We start from the raw sequence: 22,089 nt of genomic DNA, 5'->3' as shown, positions 1-22,089 counted from the left end.
CTGCTGTTCTGTTACAATTATCAAAGAGAACTTTTCTGTTTGAAAGCCCATCTGTGTTGCTCACAAATACATCAGAAATGGTATCACCACTGATTTTATGGGAGATTTATAGCTGTCATCAGAGGTGAAATTAGGGTAGAGTGGGGGGAAAACACCCCGTTTAAGTAAAATGTGACATTACAGTGAAACAAAACATAAATGTGACTAGAATTGCCATCCCGGTTTTGAGTGACTATGGCAGGAGTTATTCACCAAATATTAAAATTGCTCAGCCTTCATAATTAATAAGTATTTTGACTGAAAATATTTTTGTACAAAGGGGGCGTTTTGCCCCAGCGGTGGGGTAAAACGCCCCCCAAGATGGGGTAAAATGCCCCCTTTCTTACCAACCAGTTTGCTTCATAGATCAACAGCAAAATTAACAGACAATAGTTCTTAATCTCTAAAAGTAAAAGGCAAGTCGTGTATCAATATATATGTAAATATATTAATATTTATTTCAGGAATGTCCAAAATTGCCAAATTTAACTACCTTCCATCAGGGAGCTAACTGTGGCATTTTACCCCACAAGCTACGATATCCTACGAGCTACGAACAATATTCTCTAAAACACTTGTTTACTAATATCTGAAAATTATAGCATTTACCATGTAATCCTCTTCTCTTCAAATATGTCACTGTGTCAGCTTCTCCATAGAGATTTGTATATCCCTGTTATCAACGTAGTGCATAGCAACAGTAAAAAGTATCTCTAGTTGTTATTTTGGGAAAATTAGGTGGGGGGGGTTGTTTTTCATCACTCTACCCTATATCTTATTCTGCATCCAGTAATGAAAAGAGAAATGCAAAACTACATCTAATTGATTCGATAGAAAAATTAGATCAACAACTCTCTCAATCCCCTTCTGAAGAACTGCTTAAAAGAGAGTGGAAATTAAAGCACAAAATGAACATGGGGAAAAAGCGGCCCGTTCACATCACATCAGATAAAGTGTCAATCAGCTTCCAGGTTAATTTCCACAGATTCGCAAACCCATCACAACAACAGACATTGGATCCTAAAGAAATTAATGAAACTTTTTAAAAAAATGTATTCAAATTTATATACTTTAGATTTCTTGCCAAATTGTTGGCCTCTAGAATTGATACTGTTATACAAGAAATAATATCCCCAGATCAGTCAGGCTTTATTAGGGGACGCCACTCATTTACCAACTTAAAGAGGCGTATTTTGTATTCTCCTGCATCCACACTGTTAGACTTTACAGTGCATTACTGTAAAAACAAAGCTAAGCAGTACACTACTGTAAATCTTTTTTTATTTGTACTAAATATAAATTAGATTTCATCATTTTGATATATGATTAATTTTATTTTTATCCTACATAAGTACTACTGACATACAAACCAATTAGACAAAGTTATCACAAAATACCATTTTTTTATTTTATTTTATTTAAAACATTTATTATATATCACAAAATAAACAGTCTGCCAATGCTGGAAATGATGTGTGAAATGTTTACACATTAATGGGTGAGTTTAGGGATAAAGTTTTTTTGTGTTAATTTTAACTCATTCATTGTGTTAATGATTTTAAAGGGGTCATATAATGGTACATGCACTTTTACAAGTTGATTGTACTGAAATGTGTGTTGGCAGTGTCTGTACACAACCATCATAAAATGCTAAAAATCCATCCAGTGTTTTTTAAAAAAAATCTTCTTATATGTTTTCCCCTGTCTCAAATCAAGCCGTTCGATTTTGTGACGTCACAAAATCGACGCCCCTCCCACGATTGTTGATTGACAGCAGCGTTTCAACACAGACCCGCCCTCGCTCGTGAGCGAGCTGTCAATCATAGTGCGCGAGGTCACTGTTGATACGCTGGAGCACTGTCTATGAGCAGAATGGCGCTAGCGATTGTGGTGTTCTATTCTTGGGTGTAATAAGGAACACAGCAGTAATTTCGATGTTCCTAAATCCGAACCGCTGAAGAGTTTTGTTTTCAAAGGGAATATTCCCCACGATCAATGTCAATGCTTTCTTGTTTGTGCGAATCATTTCTCACCAGACTGCTTTACAAAGGAGGGTCAGTATAAAGCTGGTTTTGCTAAGAAGCTGCTCCTGAAAAAAGGACCGGTACCAACTATTCGTGTTCCTGCTGAACCTCCAGAAGAAGAAGTGAGTGTAACGTTTTATTAACCTTTATATTAATATTTAAATTAATCTTTGCAAATCGCTAGCACGCTTCACAATGAATACGGCTAAGGTTTACACTCAGGGTACATTACGGCATGTTTTCTATGTACGACGTTCTCAATATAATTCATAATCCCACGTTTATAATGAAGAACGCGTTATGGTTATTGTGTTATTGTGTTACAAACGGTGTACCCACAGAACAGAGGGGCGGGGTGAGCAAAGCTCATTATCATTTAAAGACGTATGCACTGAAACGGTGTGCTGAAAACAGAGCTGTTTTTGACCAGGTAAAATGAGTGTTTTCTTACAAGACTAATGAGAATTTTTAATTAAAGTATATTACAAACTTTTAATTTTAACCCTAAAGAATCATATTAGCTTGTACAAAAAAGGCACAGTTCTTTTCACAATACATGACACATAACCCCACCTTCAAAATAATTTCACTTATTTACAAAAATTTTTTACAATCCAATTTGTTTGATTCATGTACACTGGTGGCTAAAAAAAGTATTTAATTGTCTTAATGTTTTTGAAAGAAGTCTCTTTGATGCTCAAGAAACATTTCTTATTATTATCAATGTCTGACTGTCTACTCCTCCATCTTTTCTACAGCATAGGAGTAAAAGTCATCATCAAAATAATCTTTGTTGGAGATTTTCCTTTGCCTCATGTAAAAATCTGTATTGCTGTGTCTCAGTCAGAACCCAGGTTAAATCAGGATAAATCAGGTTAAATTAGGTCAAGGGGTCTGTAAGGATGAAAGAGTACCTAACAAGCTCAGAGAGAAGATGTTTATAGGTAGTTGATAAGATGGTATTAAAAATGTTAATTAAAAATGATGGATGGCACTATAACACTGCAGGTAAAACGTTAATTAAAAATGATGGATGGCACTAGAACACAGCAGGTGCATGTGACCAAAGATATTCTTTAAAAATGTGTAAATATGTGGACATAGGAAGTGAAATACCTGATGAAATTTGGGATGAGGCTCTTAATAGAGTAAATGGATCAACCTCTTGTGCACGCCTGAGCCTTATACAACTTAAAGTCCTCCACTGTGCCTACTACACAAAATGTAGACTTTCAAAAATTTACCCAAATGTTTTATGTGATCGATGTAAAGGTGACAAGGCAGACTTTTTTCATATATTTTGTGCTTGTGAAAAGCTGAGTGACTATTGGACATTCATGTTTAAAACATTAAATGAGGCCTTTAGCTTAAAACCCAGTGTTGAAGTTGCTATTTTTGGAGTACCAGAACATAAAGTATCACTGACAAATAAAGTAAAAAATGTTATTGCTTTTGCCACCTTATTAACGAGTAGAGGAATATTATTGGATTGGAAGTCTTCAGCGGTGATTAATTAAAGCAGACAACTGGAAGCTGAAGTACATGACTTCAACCCATTGTGGTAATTTACGCATTAATTTACACTTTTAGTTAATAAAATATGTTATTAAGAAATTAATACGTATGACACATTTAATTAATAACAATTCATATATTACTTAATATATTAACCATATAGAATCTTTAGTAGTTACTGATGCAGTAATCATTAATTAATGGTTTAGTTCTTCATAAGTCATACATTAACACATGATTAGTTAAGCATGAATTAATGCATATTTGTGCACCCGTATTGTAAAGTGTAACCACTTTAATTGTATGAAGCTTTCTGTTAATGCTTTGAAAAGTTTATAAATAAATTATAAATAAAAAAACCCCGTGAAATTTCCTTGCTTTTTTTTTTTCATGATAGCAAAGGTCTAGGGGCTATGAAACTACCATAAGTTTCAAAACAGTCGATCCACAGACAAATGCACACAGCCTGCATAAAGTAGCTGTCATAGACAGTAAAAGAAATGGACACAACGACCCCATTGGATTCAACGGAGACAAAGTGAAGCCAATTAGAAACTCTTACTTCCTGGGGGTCGAGCGTACTGCGCAGACTCAAACTGAGTTTGACGACGTAGATGTGACGTGAGCAACCCGTCTGTCTTCTAGTAGCTGTGCCAGGCGAAATCTGAATCATTCCCTTCCGAATCTTGCAGAGACGGAGATCGTGAGTAGGAGCCGTCCATGAGCTATGAGCAAGAGAAACGTTTGCTATGTATTATGATTAATTATTTTGTCACTTTGCCTCCACGTCCCCCCGATTGCCCGCGAGCTTCTCCTCCTGTCCATACGGTAATTCTCTACTGTGCAACAGAGAGTCGCGTGGTTATGACACAATCGTTAGCCTAATTTTACAAAAATTGCTTCTACGGGCCATAACAGAAGCTACAAGGTAATGAAGCCTTTTATACATTTTCGTGTTTCTTTAGAAATAAATAATGGACAAATGGAGTCTTTAAACGCCTCAGATGTGAAGTTATTCGCTGTCAAAGTGACTCCAAAATGAATGGGAGTCAATGGAATGCTAACAGCAGGTGGGGGTCCGCTAGCCAATGGCGGCGCCCGGGGGTACCTTCAAAATAATATGAAACCCTGACCGCCTGGTAGCTGTGCCTTTTCACGAGCCATTGTGACTTCCATATAAATGTGATGTCAGCAATACTCAGTCCCCGCCTTCAGTCACCACCCCCACCAATGGTGGGTCACTCAGAAAACAACAGGCCAATCAGAAGAGAGGCTCATGAATATTAAGTAGAGAGGCCAAAATCAACCCATTCTTGGCAGAGCTCCTGAGAAAGAAGCTGTAAAATATACATTGAGATGTTTTTGGTACTTATACAGCAAATATATATTCTTAAGGACATCAAAACCTAAAATACAACTTCAGAAAGATGCACAATATGGGACCATTAAATAATAGATGCTACCCTCACCACCTGAAGAGGGGAGATATATCGGTCGATAAAGACACAGGACACAGAGCTGCTGCAACATCATCTGAGTCTCTGTATTGTCTGAGCAGCGCACCCACTCCCCCAGCAGGTGAACAAGTCCCAAGGCAAAAGCAATCAAATGATCGATCGTCCATAGGCAAGGAATATCAATCATCCAAAATCATATATGCATTAATGACATTCAATTTCTTTTTTCAATGACAACAACATATTCTGATGACACTAATTATTTTTTTTCTTCTCTCTGTTTCTTAATTTTTTTTGTAACCACCACACTAGGCATTGTCTTCACTTATGTTTTTAGACACACATACCTCTGTTAAAATTTAGTTTAGGGTCTCATGACCCTTTAAAAGAATGGTGACAAAACTTTGCTTATCATGTGACACATTCATTCATCTATCATCATTTTCGATGTCAACAACATAGCATGACATCCACTTATTTCAATCATAATCGTTACTAGGCAATCAGCAATGGGAACGCCTGCTAGCGAACTCTCTGGGCACTGAAGACAAAAGTGAAAGGGAGAGTTGTAAGAGTGTTTGGCAAACGGCAAGGGAATATGGTTAACGCTTTAGTTTTGTTCTGTGTGTGCTTGTGTCGTCTGGTTGGTAAGTTATTAATGTTTTATGACTTCACTTCTTGTACTTTTAGATAAGCATCCGTTTAAAAATCAGTCAGGATTGTTTTACTGTTGTTCCAATAATAATAATAAAAAAGGTTTTTCAGTTTCTCATCATTTTAATATCTTTACAGAATCAATTTTATTTATTAGTTTAGGAGCCTGATGTGTAATTTTGCTGAAGGAATGCTAGGCCTTCTATAAATGTAGGTGACCAAAACAAAGTTTATCTTATAAAATTCACAACTTAGAACAAAATTTAAATCAATGTTATAATATATAACATGTTTTCAACATTCATTTATCTTAAGGTGCTTTATAAAATTTCTTAACATAATGTTTTATTTTCTCATGCAAATTAAATTAGTCCATGATCCAATCAGTAAATATAACATGTAAACTGAATAACATTAAATCAGCTGATCCACAGATGAGTGTTTTAATGTTTCACTTCTGTTAGTACACAAAAATTAGTGCTCAAGAAATATCACGTGACACTCAAAAAGAAGAATTGCTTGTGTCCATTAATGAGGAACAAATAATTTCAGAACCACCCAAAACAGCTTGACACTTCTGCAGTCTTGCAAATGCTCTTATTATATTATATTATCAACAGTTGACCTGGATAAATAAGATATTTATTGTACATAGTGATGTATTATGGATTGGGGTCAACGCCGAGGGGCCCTTGATTATCAGATGCTGTCCAGAAGTTTATTTATGTGTGTGTCGGAGTATTTTCTCAATTTTTCTCTAATTTATTAAATATTTCAATAACAGTTTTGTTTAAAGGGGTCATGTATTGTTGTCTGAGGTCAACTTATGACGTTCGCTTGGTTTTTACATTCAAAAACATCAAAATGAATAATAATCGGCTATAGTTTCTACCCTGGTTTTGAGCCTAGCTCCTGAAACGCTCGTTTTTTATGGGTGTGCCGCATTGAAGACTTGGAAGTAAATGCCCACTGCTTTGATTGGATAACAGTTTTGCATATTATAATGAGTTTCATGTAATGTGCGAATCGGTGGGCGGGGCTAAACAGGCAGTGTTGAAGTAGGCGTTGATCTTCTTCTACGGAGGCGGTATTTGATACCCTTTAACATCATAGATCATAGACACTTTGAAAAACACGTCGTTCACTGTGCCTGGTGTCAATAAAAGCTTTTATTGGACTAACAAGTAAGTTTTCAGTTCTGAAACTTACAGGATATTCTTATAGTATGATGACCTCTTATATGTCAAAAGCTCAAAGCAAATTTGATTTCTCAGTTCATCACCCCTTTAAATTATACTGAACAGCCAAATTGTGTCATTTTTGTGTCACAAGCCACAATCTATATGTTGGTCTGTTTGTTTCTTCTTTTATTTTGCAACTTTTGTATTGTGAGTGACAAAAATATATTTCTGTTTGTTTTCCAGATGTGACAGATGCAGTGAAGTCAGTGTCAGTGATGGAGGGAGATTCTGTCACTCTAAACTCTGATGTTACTGAAACACAGCAATATTTGATGATACAGTGGACGTTTGGAAGCACAAGAATCGCTGAAGTCAACAAACTCACACAAACCAGCTCTACGTATGATGGTCCTGATGAGAGTTTCAGAGACAGACTGAAACTGAATGATCAAACCGGATCTCTGACCATCACAAACACCAGAAACACAGACTCTGGACTTTATCAACTAACGATTGTCAGTGGAGAGACCAAATACACAAGTTTCAATGTTACTGTCAATGGTGAGTTGGCCATTATGGTTTAATTACTGACCATTCTTCATTTTAAATATATCTTTGTCATTGTAATGTTTTAAATTTTTTGCTTTCTATTCTTTTCAATATTCATTACATCCACATTTTATGATATTGACTGCTTTAATTAAGATCAGAAGTGTGTGAGACTTGACATCACAGTTATCTATCATAATCGGTGACTCCACAATCTTCTTCATCATCAGAAAGATCATCAAGCTCAAATTGTGTGACGTCCAGCTGTGCTGTGAACAATTCAACCATCAACCAGACTGAGGATGACAACATTACTGAACTCCATCAGCCAAGTTCAGGTACATCACTGATGATATTAGTGTTTATTTACAGAGCAGAACTCTGTTAGATGTGTTCAGGTAAATCAGTGTGATAGTAGTTTTTCACTCTGAAATCCAGTTAGTTCATAGTGGCCTGTGTAATAGAGCTAGTAAGAGCTGTGCAGGTAAACCTCACTCCCCTGATCTCAAGAAGCACACTAGCGATTGATGCTAGTCTGCGGTCTTTTGCCTCCCATGCCGTAGACCACGGTTCGTATCCCATTCAGAGCGGGTCAGTAGGACTGGTTTCATCTGATCAAAGTTAAAACCTAATACATATTCATTGCATTGATGCAGTACATATAGGTGTTGATTCATATTACATACCCTATAATCGACTGTATAACACAATTAAACTGCAACATTTACATTGAAAATGCTTTTATCCAAAATGACTTGCATTGCATTCAGGGATTACATTTGATCAGCTCATGCATTCCCTGGGGTTTACGGTTAATGGATATAGGGGTAAGGCGTATTTGCTTGTTTGTGTGTGAGTTTACAGGAATTAAGAACAGACCGCACAGGAGCAACAGAGAAGTGAATCCCGTGTCTGAGAGCCGTGTTGGGTCTGCTCTATAAAACATTAGGCTAGTCAATGAGAAAAATATTATGGATAAAGAATCACATAATCACTCACATTTCTAGGAGAACTGAGACTAAAGACAGGGCTGAAGCCCTTAAAAGAGTAGAATTGCCGTTATTAAACAACCCTAGCTTATGTTATTTGGCTGAGCAAGGAGCATGCAGACACACACACACACACACACACACACACACACAGTAAAGCTTGTGGATTCATTGCCTTCCCAATAGACGGTTGATCTCCCAACAACCCACAAAACCATCATCTTTTTTTTTCAGACCACATCCACTGTTGTGGTTTTACTGAAGCTGTGATCCGATTGGCTCTCTCTGCTCTGGTGGGCATGGCGACTGTTGCTATGCTGGTTTATGACATCAGATCCATAAGAAGTGAGCTGATCAGAGAAGACGAGACCAGACATCACTGTCAGACCTCTGAAGTCAAATCAGAACAACAGTGTGAATTGAGCAGAAGGTTTAGTTCCAGATAAAGCAGATATAAAGCAAACTTACATTGATTCTCGGCACAATTCCTGTTCCTTGCACAGCTATTTATCAACAGATTGTTTTTCAGCGTTCTCCTGTCCACATTTATAATGTCACAAAACAACATAGTTCAAACAGTTGTGTGTGGACATGTGATTCACTGAATGCAAGTGATATACTATCAGCTCAGTTTGTGAGGCGAAGAGAAACTGTTTAAGAGTCCAGCTTGTTGAGGAATTAAGGTCAATAGGGGAAATAAACCTCATACTTCACATTCTACATGTCCAAAACGGTTTTAATTTAATCTACTTTAAGGAAACAAGTCTGATTAATAAGATTTAAGCAAACTCATATTCTTTTCCAACAGCAATTATTATAATGCAGAAGACGCTGCTTTGGCTCCCCCTTATCATCGGGTCAGTGCATGTTGTAGTTCAATGAGTCTATTATATGTGGAGCTCCAGCAGTGTCATTTGTATTAGGAGAAACATCTGAACTGTTCATCATTACAGTACTACACTATACAGTACTAAATAGCAGAAAATATCCTTACATTACAGTTAATGTTTTTTTGGATATTAGACTATGTTTATGTCTTGGTTAATCTGTGCAAATACTGTATAGATCTATTCCAGAGTGTGGACCAGTGGATCTAGAAAACTCGAATTCTATAAAATATTTAACCTGCTAATTAAGATAAAATGCTGTTTTAGTCTTTACTGGTTGTTTAATATGTTATGATGTTTGAACAATAGTGTGAATAAATCATGCTTTGACAACAAAAGAACTAAGAACCACTTACTAAATAAAAAGAGTAAAATAAGACATACTTACTGTGATTGCAACATCATGACAGAAAGTTTGAACACTGGCATAATCCACTTTTTCAGCAGCTGTTAAAAAATCGTATAACCAAACATAAACACCTTGTTAATTATTTTGCTAGCCAAAATATGCAGACAGAGACAGTGGAAGAGCAGGAAGAAGGAGACAAAATGATGGTCAGAATAATCAGTTTATTAAATAATCATAGTTTATTTTTGACGCCACAAACACATGCAGAGGTTGCTAATTCAAACTCGATCTTTAGATCATTAATCCCCCCTCCCTCTCTATATTATTTATAAAAGCATTTGGAACATGCATTGATTAAAAAGCAAGCATTCCTTCATAATCATGATCACAAACATGCTTTGAAAAGCTCAGGTGATCAGGCCGAACTCTTCCCTTCTACATGTCCTTTAAATGGACAGGTCTCTTCTGTCATACCAGCGCTGGTTAAAGAGTAATGCATCAATAATAGACAGCCATCTTACAAGATAAGTGATCAGACAAAGCAAATACGTTCTCACTTTTTTTGAACCAAGTAATGTAATAATCTGGAGACATGCCGCCAGCTTTCTCATTATATCAGCTTTATATTTCCTCAAAGGCCCCAAGATGTCTAACTATTCCCTGAACTAATGGACCGCAAAGATGATATCCAAAGCTTGATGACTAGTAATTTCCCAGTGCTTCATTCATTCATTCATTCAAAAAAAAAAAAAAAAAAAAAGATTATTGTACCTAAAACTGCCAAATGTGAGATTTTAAAGGAAAATCTGTCTCTTGATGGATGTATTCAGGTCCTCATCCTCGGATAAGGATCTGGCTGAACTGGTTTAAAAGTCTCATTTCTAGCAGGCCTACTTATAAAACAGCATACTTCCACCTGAGAAAGATTTCTAAGCTGCAACTCTAGGGTTGTCAAGAGGTACTGACATAAAACAAACAAACATTGAAACAACGTTCAATGCTAATTCAATGTAAAATGTTTATACTTATAAATCAAAGTTGAAATTTTAACAAGATCTGTATGAAAAGACGCTGAAACAAAATGAGGGGAAAAAAATGCTACATCTCTGCTCATGCTACATCTTTTTTGCAGTTATCGATATTCTTTAATGGGATTCATAAATTTTGGGGCATCTCGCCCGGGGGGCGGGGTTACGTCCTGCGTCACATCTCTCATGCGGGTTCTCGTCGACCAGGGTCAGCGCGCACCATAGCGCACACAGGCAGGCACAGAACTAACTAGCGAACCTAGGTCTTAAAGGTTCCGTTCTTCGTGATCCCATGTTTCAAACTTTAGTTAGTGTGTAATGTTGTTGTTAGAGTATAAATAATATCTGTAAAATGATAAAGCTCAAAGTTCAATGCCAAGCGAGATATTTTATTTAACAGAAGTGTCCTACATCGAACGGCTCGTTTGGACTACATCCCTCTACTTCCTTCTTTAATGACGTCATTAAAACCGTTTTTTGACTAACCTCCGCCCACAGGAATGCTCCCTCAACTCTACCAAAATTTGTTTATGTACTTGCGCACTTCTAATAACTTACTGTGTTTACTCAGCTCTTACGGTGATTTTCTGAAGTAAAACTGACGCTTCATCTTTTGTGTGATGTACAATAAACTTTTTAAACTTATCAGTATATGTTTGATCATCATTCAGACAGCAGACTTGTAGGCTATTAAAGGTCCCATTCCATGGATTATTTTTATTATTTTATCATGTTTCCAGGGGTGCCCTTATAATGTTAGTATGTTTTTTTGATCAAAAATTGTTATAATTTAGAAATAAAAGGCTTATTTCCTAGCCTGATTTCATTCCCTGGTTTGAACACTCTGTTTGAAGGGGCGTGTCTGCTGAGAGACTTCAGCGTAAACGCCCTCTGCTGTGATTGGCTGAAATGTTTGCATATGAAATATCTGGCATTACATGTGGAACTATCTGGAAAACTTTTACTATTACAGCTATTATACGTTTTTACTATTACAGCTATCGGGATTAACGAATCGTGAGAAGTTTAAGTATTTAGATCTATTTCAATCACATAAAAAATTGCAGTGATGAGCATTGAGCAGATGACAGTCTGTTGATCGTGTGAAAAAAGATCTTATCATTGCAACGCAGTTTCTGTACTCACTAATTATTTCACCAATGCAAACATGATGTATATAAATACAGTAAGCGCTTTGTTGTGCAGTGTAACAGCGTCATTGATTTCATAACGAGTTTTGGCAAGTGTCCAGATAAACTCGCGCTGTGTGATTGACAGCTTGAGCGATTGGAAAGGGATTGTTCTTTGATCGCTTTCTGTATATTAATCACAGTTTAAGTAAGATTATTTTCATCCTACTAAGAGAAACGATGTGAAGTTGATCGCTACTTCCATATTAAATCACTACTTGTACTTACCGCTTGCTGGAATATAGTTGAAATTGCCCCCTTCGTCAGTATGAAACGCTGAGAGAAGCCTGCTTGATATTATCCCAGGTTAGAAAAACAGTCCGTGGTGAAATGGATATCCGATTATAGATAAACATCAACCGTCTGTTGACATTTCGCCATCAATACGCCTGTGTTCCTGTGGGCGGAGGTTAGTCAAAACACGGTTCTAGTGATGTCATTAAAGAAGGAAGTAGAGGGGTGTAGTCCAATCGAGCCGTTCACTGTAGTCAACTTCTGTTAAATAAAATATCTCGCTTGGCATTGAATTTTGAGCTTTATAATTTTACAGATATTATTTATACTCTAACAACAACATTACACACTAACTAAAGTTTGAAACATGGGATCACGAAGAACGGGACCTTTAATAAATAATGGATACATACAAGCAGATGACAAATACGTTCTAATAACCGTAATTAAACTACTAAACTATACCTGTTCCATCTCTATACAGCACTCTGACTCTGTAGGCATTATTGTCCAACTCGAAATGAACACCGTTACTGAGAGTTTCTGATATTATCATCATTCCGTGAGATGAAATTGTCCTGAGAGACTGTGCGCGAGCTCATGAAGCTCCGCCCCCTGGGTCGTCCAGCAGTAGCTTATTTGCATTTAAAGGGCACACACTAAAACAGCGCGTTTTTCTGAGCCCCAAAAAATGACAATTTAAACATGCTGTAAAAAATTATCTGTTGGGTATTTTGAGCTGAAACTTCACATACACATTCTGGGGACATCAGAGACTTATTTTACATCTTGTGAAAAGGGGCATAATATGGGACCTTTAAATCTAATAAGTTATGTTTTTTACAACACGTTTTTTGATGGAAAAGTGATGTTTAATTTCCATTGTCTTTGTTTAGTGAACGGAAGCGAAATCAGGAATTAAAGAAAGAAAGAAACCTAAAGAAGAAACATGAACTGGTTATCTGGAGTTTACTGGAAGTTTACTTTTCTTTTCTGCAATACAATAAGTTGGCCTAACTTTATCGAGGTAAAAGTTTCCCCGCTGTCACCAGACGTAGGTCTAGGAGTGGAGAGAAGAGTGACAAAATCACTGTAGGACTGTGCAAACAAAGTAGGCTATCTGTCTAGCATTGCCATGTCAATGTATTGATTCATTGTACCTTCATAGTTTGTAAGAGACATTTCAGGTTGGATGTCAAGTCAAGTCAAGTCATCTTCATTTATATAGCGCTTTTAACAACGTAGATTGTTTCAAAGCAGCTTCACAGAGATAAGCGTATAATTTAAGGTAACAGAGATTGTTTTGGCTTTATAGCAGAGTTAAGTTATTTTCCATCTAAAGTTAGTTTTGATTGATTTGCTTCCGTCGCAACGATCATTTGTTATTAAATTAGGGGCCGCTAAGACGACACCATTCCCTCTACACAGACTTTAAACGCGAACCTGTGAGAAACGCTGATGGTGTTCACATGCACATTTAGAATGGGTTCTATAGTTATGTGCATTTGAAAATACGCAGGTTTGGAATTCCCTACAAGCCAAGCCTAAACAAAGTACTTGTCTTTCCTTATAAATTTTGATAACGAATTTTATTTTATTTTGTTGCTTTGGGGTAGGAACGCGAAACGGATGTATTTAATAAACTGAGCGAAGCCTATTCATCTGTTAATATGAAACGCAACTTGGCCATTGTAATTAAGGCTATAGCACATCTTGTACAACTTAAACCCTTGGTAGCTAGGTAACGATCAACAAACTAAAAGATCGCAATTCCTGATTTCGCTTTCGTTCACTAAACAAAGACTATGGAAATTAAACATCACTTTTCCATCAAAAAACATGTTGTAAAAAACATAACTTATTAGATTTAAGACCTAGGTTCGCTAGCTAGTTCTGTGCCTGCCTGTGTGCGCTATGGTGCGCGCTGACCCTGGTCGACGAGAACCCGCATGAGAGATGTGACGCAGGATGTAACCCCGCCCCCCGGGCGAGATGCCCCAAAATTTATGAATCCCATTATTCAATAGTGTCTCTTTAAGAGTTTTCTCAGTTAAACACAATCTGTCACGGAATGTGACTAGAGCCGTGTTTCCACCGAAATTCCTTGAAACAATTTGTCCCAGGAACTTTTTCCCCCAGACCTGTTGCTGTCTACGTTTCCACAGCGATCTAATGTAGGCAAATTAGTCCGGTGATGTAGGACTGCTCGCTACTTTACAAATCCCGCTGGATTTCTTCTGAATTTAAGCTTAATAAAGCCTGAACCTCGTCGTCGGTCCATCGGTTTAATTTTTTAAACTCCATTGTTGAATCGAATAGCAAACAACTGTTACTGCACACACCAAAACAGATTTTAAAAAATGGTGGTTGAAATGAAATGCTGTGTGGAGTCAACCAATCAAAATGTGGCATGTACTCAACCAATCAGCATGTTCAGTGCCTAAGTCCCACCCCTGAAAGTTCCCGAACTTTGAAAAAAGTACTTTCCTACTAGCAGGGGCTTTCAGAGGGGGAAATATTTACCCGGAATTTCATTTAGAACCTGGTTCCTGCGGTGGAAACACGAGTACCACCCAAAAGTCCCTAGTTCCTGCGGTGGAAACATGGCTTGGGATTCCTTTGACCAGCATTTCCAAACCCTTTTCCTGGAGGCACGGCAACACATTTTAAATTACATTACACATTTTTTAACTGAAATTAGATCATTCAGAAGCAAAAGTTTGCCTACTAGAGAACCGAATTGAACATATCAGGGGTGTGTTTCCCAAAAGCATTGTTAGCCAACTATAGTTGCAAGTTTACTTGAATTGTGTTGGTAACGACAGAACTTGCTTTGGGAAACGCACCCCAGATGTTTTGAACTAGTGCCTATACATGAGGATTTTTAAAAAGATTTTGGCTTTCAGAAAACTAAGCTAAACATCAAAAATTACCTTGATACAGAAACACTGCTGTGGTAACCCTTACGAAAAGAACATAATCCCTATATATGAATGATCAATATATTAAATGGTACAGAATAATATATTGTGTTAATATAGTACAATATATTGAATAATACATAAGGAATTGCCGAATCTTAAATTCAGTAATACACTTCATAATATATAGGTGTATATGTGATCAGATTTGGTACTACATGTGTAATATATTGCAGAGATATTTACTCATGCAGCATAAACACAGAGAAATATGTAATGAAATATAAAAAGCTTAAATTTTCAATAGCACAAACACACCTAATATGAGAATTACAGCATAATTTGCCCTTCATTTGCATTATATCTTTATAATTTTAAACATTAATTTTCTATTAAAGCAAATAATGCCATAGAAATGCTGCACAGGGTGTAAAATCTCGGTGCTCTTTGATTGTTTGGGATAATTAAGCTCTAAGAACACCCCAAGGAACTCGAATTTTGTTGAAAAAGGTTAAAAAGCCTTTATTTTATTCATGTCTTAAACATTAAAATTGGTGACTGATACACCTACGTGTTACGGCTTTACATGCCTTCGTCAGGGTGTGTGTACAGCCGCAACGCGTAGGTGTACCAGTCACCAATATAAATTTTCTAATATTTTCAATATTCCTTAAATCTAAGTTATGATCTTGACTGCTTTAGTTATATTTTATAAATGCATCTAATATAAATAAAGATTGTAAGCACTGATCTGTGTGTTTAACAGCGAACCAATCTTCATCATCAGAAAGATCGTCAAGCTCAAATTGTGTGACATCCAGCAACAATTCAACCATCAACCAGACTGAGGATGCCAACATTACTGAACTCTATCAGCCAAGTTCAGGTACATCACTGGGTACATGTGGGGCACATTTGCTTGCATTTCTTTTGTGATTTCACATGAAAAGAAAACTGGCAGCAGACAGAGAAGTTAATTGCGCGGGTGTGTGTGTGTGTGTGTGTAGTGCCATATGCTGTTGCACTACTCTAGAGAACATTAACGCTCAAGGCAAAAATCAGCATAGATAAATAATCACAGATTCCTCTGGAGCCATTTAAAGAGTCTAGAATTGTTTCTGTTAATTGTGCAATCCTAGCTAATGTTATTTGGCTAAGCGAGGAAACTGTGCATACAAACTTTCCAGTGGATGCTCGAGCTCTTAATAATAACTCACAAAACCAGCACCTATATGAGTATACGGAAGAGTCCTAAATTCATTGTTTTTCTTTTCAGGCCACATCCACTGTTGTAGTTTCACTGAAGCTGTGATCCGATTGGTCGTCTCTGCTCTGGTGGGCGTGGCTACAGCAGCTGTGCTGGTTTATGATCTACAAGAAGTGAGATGATCAGAGAAGAAGAGACCAGACATCACTGTCAGACCTCTGGAGTCAAATCAGACCAACAGTGTGAATTGAGCAGAAGGTCTAGTTCCAGATATATCCAGATATAAAGCAAAACATACATTGCTCTGCACCTTTCCTGTTCCTTGCACAGCTATTTATTAACAGATCAATTTTCTCTGTTCTCCTGTCCACATTTGTAATGTCAAAACAACATAGTTCAAGCAGTTATGTGTGGACATGCACGTGATACACTATCAGCTCAGTTTTTTGAGGCGATGAGAAACCTTTTGGTCTCAGTTATTCACATCTGTACAGCTGTGGTTTGATCTGATGGCTGGACAAACTGTTTGTGAAAGAGTCCAGCTACACTCTAAAAAGGAGATTTCAGAAAAATGCCTCTCAGCGGCAGCGGAGCGAAGGAGCGTGAATTTATATCTTTTTACGCTGGTAAGTTGTCACGTCAACCCAAAACAGGGAATTTACCTCATTTAATGCTTAAAATACTAACAGATGTCCAATCTGATGCGCCCTATATTAAAAGTTGAATTGCCTAACAAGTGTTTAATAATAATTATTGGCAGGGACTCGGAATTCACCACAACACCTATGCTTTCGTTCACCGTGTGCTTTTAGAGTTCTGTGTGCTTGCAAATCCTTTCATTATTACCAAAAAAGTGTAAACCAGGTGTAAATAAGAGATTCATTGTGCAGTGTAGACTGCTTTTTTGATTATAGCGGGAGTTTTGCAGGAGTGTAGATCTCAGTGAACAGGAGCTGAAAATGGAGCATTCTTTGCTCGCTTTCTGTTTGTGTTTACCCATTTACAATTTGAATATAAGTTTTTTTGGACACTGCAAAGTGTCCGGATTTACAGCTGTATTTAAATGCAGGATTGAATCTGAAACTACAATGATTGACAGTGATATAACCATAGCAACAGACGGGACAAAACAATCTGATACTGTATGTCAAAATAGATCTGTGCATCAATTCTTGGAGTGTAAATGCAAAACAATAGACAGAGTTGTTCTATGTAATGTGTTTCTTTGTCCTTCACTTAATAACTAATTTTTCACTAAACATAAAATAAATTGAAGGGTACATTATTTAAATGTATTATTAGAATTATAATCATCATGAATAAACTCATTTAATTAAATTAATATTTAATACAATAGTAAAATAAAACGACCCTAGCTGCAACATATATTAGTGTCAAACACTGCAAACCTATCAGAACTAGATTATTGTAATGCATTACTGGATGAATGTCCTGCAGGTTTAGCTGTGCTTGTATGAACATATTAGCCCGGTTCTGCCAAAACTACATAGGCTGTCTATTAAAGGAGACATATCATGCTTTTAAATTGTTTCTTTTTACATATAAATCATACATTTGTAGTCTATATAAAGCGGAACTGCAATGCTTGGGTCTGAATTCCTCATTATTATAGCTCCACAAGACCCCTTTCTACCCCTTTTCTGATGTGCGTCTGAGAGCAACTAGTTTTGGTGCGGTCTCTTTAAATACAATTGAGACACTTCATACCCCGCCCCCTCTCCAGGTTGCAGAGGTTCAACTCCACCCCGTTCGGCCATTTTTGTAGTCTGATAGCAGAGATACGATTATCTAGCGGCACAGAAACGTTTTATTCACACGTTATTAACAAAATGTCAACAACGGAAGACTTGTCCAGCCAGCCTTACATGTTCGAGCCAGAGTCGGAGCCGGAGCGAGATGAAAATGAAGACGACGAACCTGCAGAACAACGTCTTCATATGGATGTATCGCAATGGTATGTTACTGTATTTACACATGAAACTTTGGTCTTCCGACCTTTTACCACCGTGTCGATTTATTTTGATTAATATGTGCGAGGGAGAGAGAGCAAGACAGCGTCTAGTTTGGAGACGGTGAAGTCTTGTTTACACTTTCGCCTGCGCGCGCGCGCGACCGGGTCTCTCTCGCTCTCTGCTCGTTCTTTCAGTCAAACATGCGCCACAAGCGCGGCAGTTCATCTACATTAGACGGTGTAATGAAGCGTGTGGGTTACTACATCCAACAACCGAACATTTTAACTTACCCTCTCGTAACTTCTGCGTCCTTTAGCTTGGACTACAAAATTGCAGCGAGAAATAATAATGGCGGATTGCTCGAAGTGTTGGGCCGGAAGTCAATGTCCTTATTTGGCAATTCCACTGCAAATACTGTGACGTATTAGTTCAAAAAACGTCATAGATAACCGAAAAATCGGAACAGGTTGAAAAATATGACCAAACCAGAATATAAAGATATCAACGAAGCACCTGAAGAGAATAATTTCATCTTTTCTGTACTTCTAAACACTCCAAATATACAACAAAATGCATTTAAGGGCTAAAAAAAGTGCATTTAGCATGATATGTCCCCTTTAAGTATCAATAGTTTTGTGACGTCACTGTGAACGGCACGTGTGGGTGTGTCTTATCTCATTAACTTACACTCTGCAGCACGAGCACGTCTTGATCTTTCTCTTGCTTCATAGAAGTTCCTGGGAATTTGTAAATACCGAGAGGATGAGAAAAAATATAAAGAGAGAAACAAACAGTATTGCTACCTATACATCTACAGATAATATGTTACAGCTGTACAATCTTGAAGAAGACATAAACAGACTCGGACTGTAAAATCAACTCTCTGAGAACTCAGATCATATTTCTACAACATGAATTTCTACAGATGTTTGTCCTCAAAAACCTTGAACAAAAGTAATAGAGTAGATACTGAGACTTCAATTAGACCTCATGTTGGCTTCAGAAGATTTGTCCATTTTAAAGATTGACAGATGTGAATGTGAACTGCTCCTGTTGGGCTTTATTTTGTTATAATTACCAGCTGACTGTACATTTTCCCTTATTTAGAACAGACACTGAAGAAATAATTATGTTGGCTTGAGAAAGCCACACTTCAAGCATTTAACACTTCTCAAGCCAACATCAATGTTTGTCTTGACAAACTTATTAATATAGTTATACTTGTTATTATACAATGTACAATAAGAAGAAACTATAATCACAGTGTATGATTTTATCTGACCTGTATACAAATCCACTCACTGGATTAAGTGGGATCCAAAAGTCTGAGACCACTTGTGAAAATGTGTCTTTCACTTTTTTTTTTAATTAGTTTTTTAAATATAACTAGATGTACCGCATGGCGGTACAAAATATGACCGCCGCTCAGGCCTGCACTGGCTTTCCACAAAAAAAATGACGTGGAGCAATTTGGCTGTATTGCGTGTTTATGTATATACCTAAAAAAAGTAGTAGTATGGTGCATCAAATTTGAATGGGAAATTTTAATTTCAAAATATCAATTTGGCTGGCATTGCATTTTGTTCCAATTAACATAAAAATGACTTTTGCAAAGTTTTGAGGAATTCCATTGAGATTTAGGGGTGCCACCTAACACATGAACTTTGGCGAAATTTTGAAAAATTTGCAATTTTTAGTCTAATTGCCAAAAGGTTGACCTGGAAATGTTGAGTACAGTGAACTTTTATACAGTAACATGTTCTATAGGGTTATCAAAGTAAAAGTTGTTTGTTTGCCCTTTGGGCAACTTGGGCATTTCTCAGAAAGAATTCAACTTTCAAGATTCTCCATTCATTTGTCCTATAGACAAAATGGATGGAGGTCAATGGGACATTTTCACGTGGCCTTACCCTGTTAATTTACTGTAACAACTACAATGCTACTCTCAATACACATGAGACATCTACAGTGAGGAGAACAAGTATTTGATACACTGCAGATTTTTCAGGTTTTCCCACTTACAAAGCATGTAGAAGTCTGTAATTTAGGTACTCTTCAACTGTGAGTGACAGAATCTAAGGGTGTATTCACACCAGGAAAGTCCGATAGTTCACTTGCTTTGGTCCGGACCAAATAGAATGTTGATTTTTTTTTTGTTTGGTACGGTTCGCTTTCACACTGCTCTTTTTGCAAGTGAACCAAAATGTGTAAACAAAACCACATGTGTGCTAAGGTCGTCCATTCATTGGACAGGAATTCTCAAGCAGGGAAAAGCAGGGAAAAGCAGGAAGTGCACAAACAGGCTCAGCATGGAGATATTTCGTAATGTAATATTTGTTGTTTTACTGATTTGGTGTTATTCTCTACAAACGCAATATGAAGAAACCATATGGTATAGATAAAAGCCCGCCCACACTGACAATTGATTGCTTGAGTCGTTACATGCGCTTCGTTAGACACACTAGGGCGCGCACACACACACACGCAAGGTCTCTCGCTCTCTGCCGTGCGCGCGCTCTTGCTCGCTCGCTTTAGACACCATTATGCCAAAATGTCAGTTTTGTTAAGTATCCTCATAAGAGCAGTCAAATAAAAAGGCGCAGTTTTCTGCAGTTGGGTCGGTTCATGTTCACACCGTAAACGAACCGTACCAGAGTTCGTTTGGAACCGTACCGAGACCACCTCTTCAGCTGGGTCTCGGTTCGATTGTTTGGTCCGCACCCGAGTTCGATTGCTGTATTCACACCTGCCCAAAAGGTCCGCACCAAGGGGGGAAACGAACTAGAGTTCGATTCAATCGAACCAAACGAGGCAGGTGTGAAAACACCCTAAAACAAAAATCCAGAAAATCACATTGTATGATTTTTAAGTAATTAATTTGCATTTTATTGCATGACATAATTATTTGATACATCAGAAAAGCAGAACTTAATTTTTGGTACAGAAACCTTTGTTTGCAATTACAGAGATCAAACGTTTCAGATCCTGCAGGCTTCAGGGCTGTCGCTGGGCAATAAGGACATTCAGCTCCCTCCAAAGATTCTCTATTGGGTTCAGGTCTGGAGACTGGCTAGGCCACTCCAGGACCTTGAGATGTTTCTTACGTAGACACTCCTTAGTTGCCCTGGCTGTGTGTTTCGGGTCGTTGTCATGCTGGAAGCCACAGCCACGACTCTTACTGTGGGAAGGAGGTTGTTGGTCAAGATCTCGCGATACATGGCCCCATCCATCCTCCCCTCAGTACGGTGCTGTCATCCTGTCCCCTTTGCAGAAAAGCATCCCCAAAGAATGATGTTTCCATCTCATGCTACACGGTTGGGATGGTGTTCTTGGGGTTGTACTCATCCTTCTTCTTCCTCCAAACACGGCGAGTGGAGTTTAGACCAAAAAGCTCTATTTTCAGATGGTCATTGGCAAACTTCAGACGGGCCTGGAGATGCGCTGGCTTGAGCAGGGGGAACTTGCGTGCGCTGCAGGATTTTAATCCATGACGGCGTAGTGTGTTACTAATGGTTTTCTTTGAGACTGTGGTCCCAGCTCTCTTCAGGTCATTGACCAGGTCCTTCCGTTTATTTCTGGACTGATCTCTCTCCTTCCTCATGATCATTGATGCCCCATGAGGTGAGATCTTGCATGGTGCCCCAGACCAAGGGAAATTGACCGTCATCTTGAACTTCTTCCATCTTCTAATAATTGCGCCGACAGTTGTTGCCTTCTCACCAAGCTGCTTGCCTATTGTCCTGTAGCTCATCCCAGCCTTGTGCAGGTCTACAATTTTATCCCTGATGTCCTTATACAGCTCTCTGGTCTTGGCCATTGTGGAGAGGTTGGAGTCTGTTTGATTGAGTGTGTGGACAGGTGTCTTTTATACAGGTAACGAGTTCAAACAGAT

The 22,089-nt window shown here is 37.8% G+C and overlaps 1 protein-coding gene across 3 annotated transcripts; it reads left to right on the top strand.

Moving 5' to 3' along the window:
• Window positions 1-5,541: 5,541 nt before the first annotated feature.
• LOC311085733 (uncharacterized protein) lies at window positions 5,542-17,166 on the top strand. Of its 3 annotated transcripts, none has more exons than XM_084118335.1 (5): window positions 5,542-5,682; window positions 7,114-7,431; window positions 7,650-7,757; window positions 15,805-15,903; window positions 16,294-17,166. In XM_084118335.1, the coding sequence occupies exons 1-5, from the start codon at window positions 5,634-5,636 to the stop codon at window positions 16,404-16,406; spliced, it is 687 nt and encodes a 228-aa protein (XP_083974461.1). In that variant the 5' UTR covers window positions 5,542-5,633; the 3' UTR covers window positions 16,407-17,166. The 3 variants fall into 3 exon arrangements, with proteins under 3 accessions (XP_083974461.1, XP_083974460.1, XP_083974462.1); XM_084118334.1 differs by having other exon boundaries at window positions 15,784-15,903; XM_084118336.1 differs by lacking the exons at window positions 15,805-15,903; window positions 16,294-17,166 and adding an exon at window positions 8,643-9,281.
• The last annotated feature ends 4,923 nt before the right edge of the window (window positions 17,167-22,089 follow it).

Source organism: Abramis brama, assembly GCF_963993115.1.
Source record: "Abramis brama genome assembly, chromosome: 6".
NCBI lineage: Eukaryota > Metazoa > Chordata > Actinopteri > Cypriniformes > Leuciscidae > Abramis > Abramis brama.
This window is presented reverse-complemented; position numbering and strand designations above follow the sequence as displayed.

Excerpts from the sequence above, each read along its gene's own strand:
- LOC311085733 (XM_084118334.1), top strand. The coding sequence starts at position 5,634 with ATGGTTAACGCTTTAGTTTTGTTCTGTGTGTGCTTGTGTCGTCTGGTT. Across the intron at positions 7,432-7,649 it reads TTTCAATGTTACTGTCAATG|AAAGATCATCAAGCTCAAAT; the intron begins GTGAGTTGGCCA and ends CTTCATCATCAG. Across the intron at positions 15,904-16,293 it reads ACTCTATCAGCCAAGTTCAG|GCCACATCCACTGTTGTAGT; the intron begins GTACATCACTGG and ends TTTTCTTTTCAG.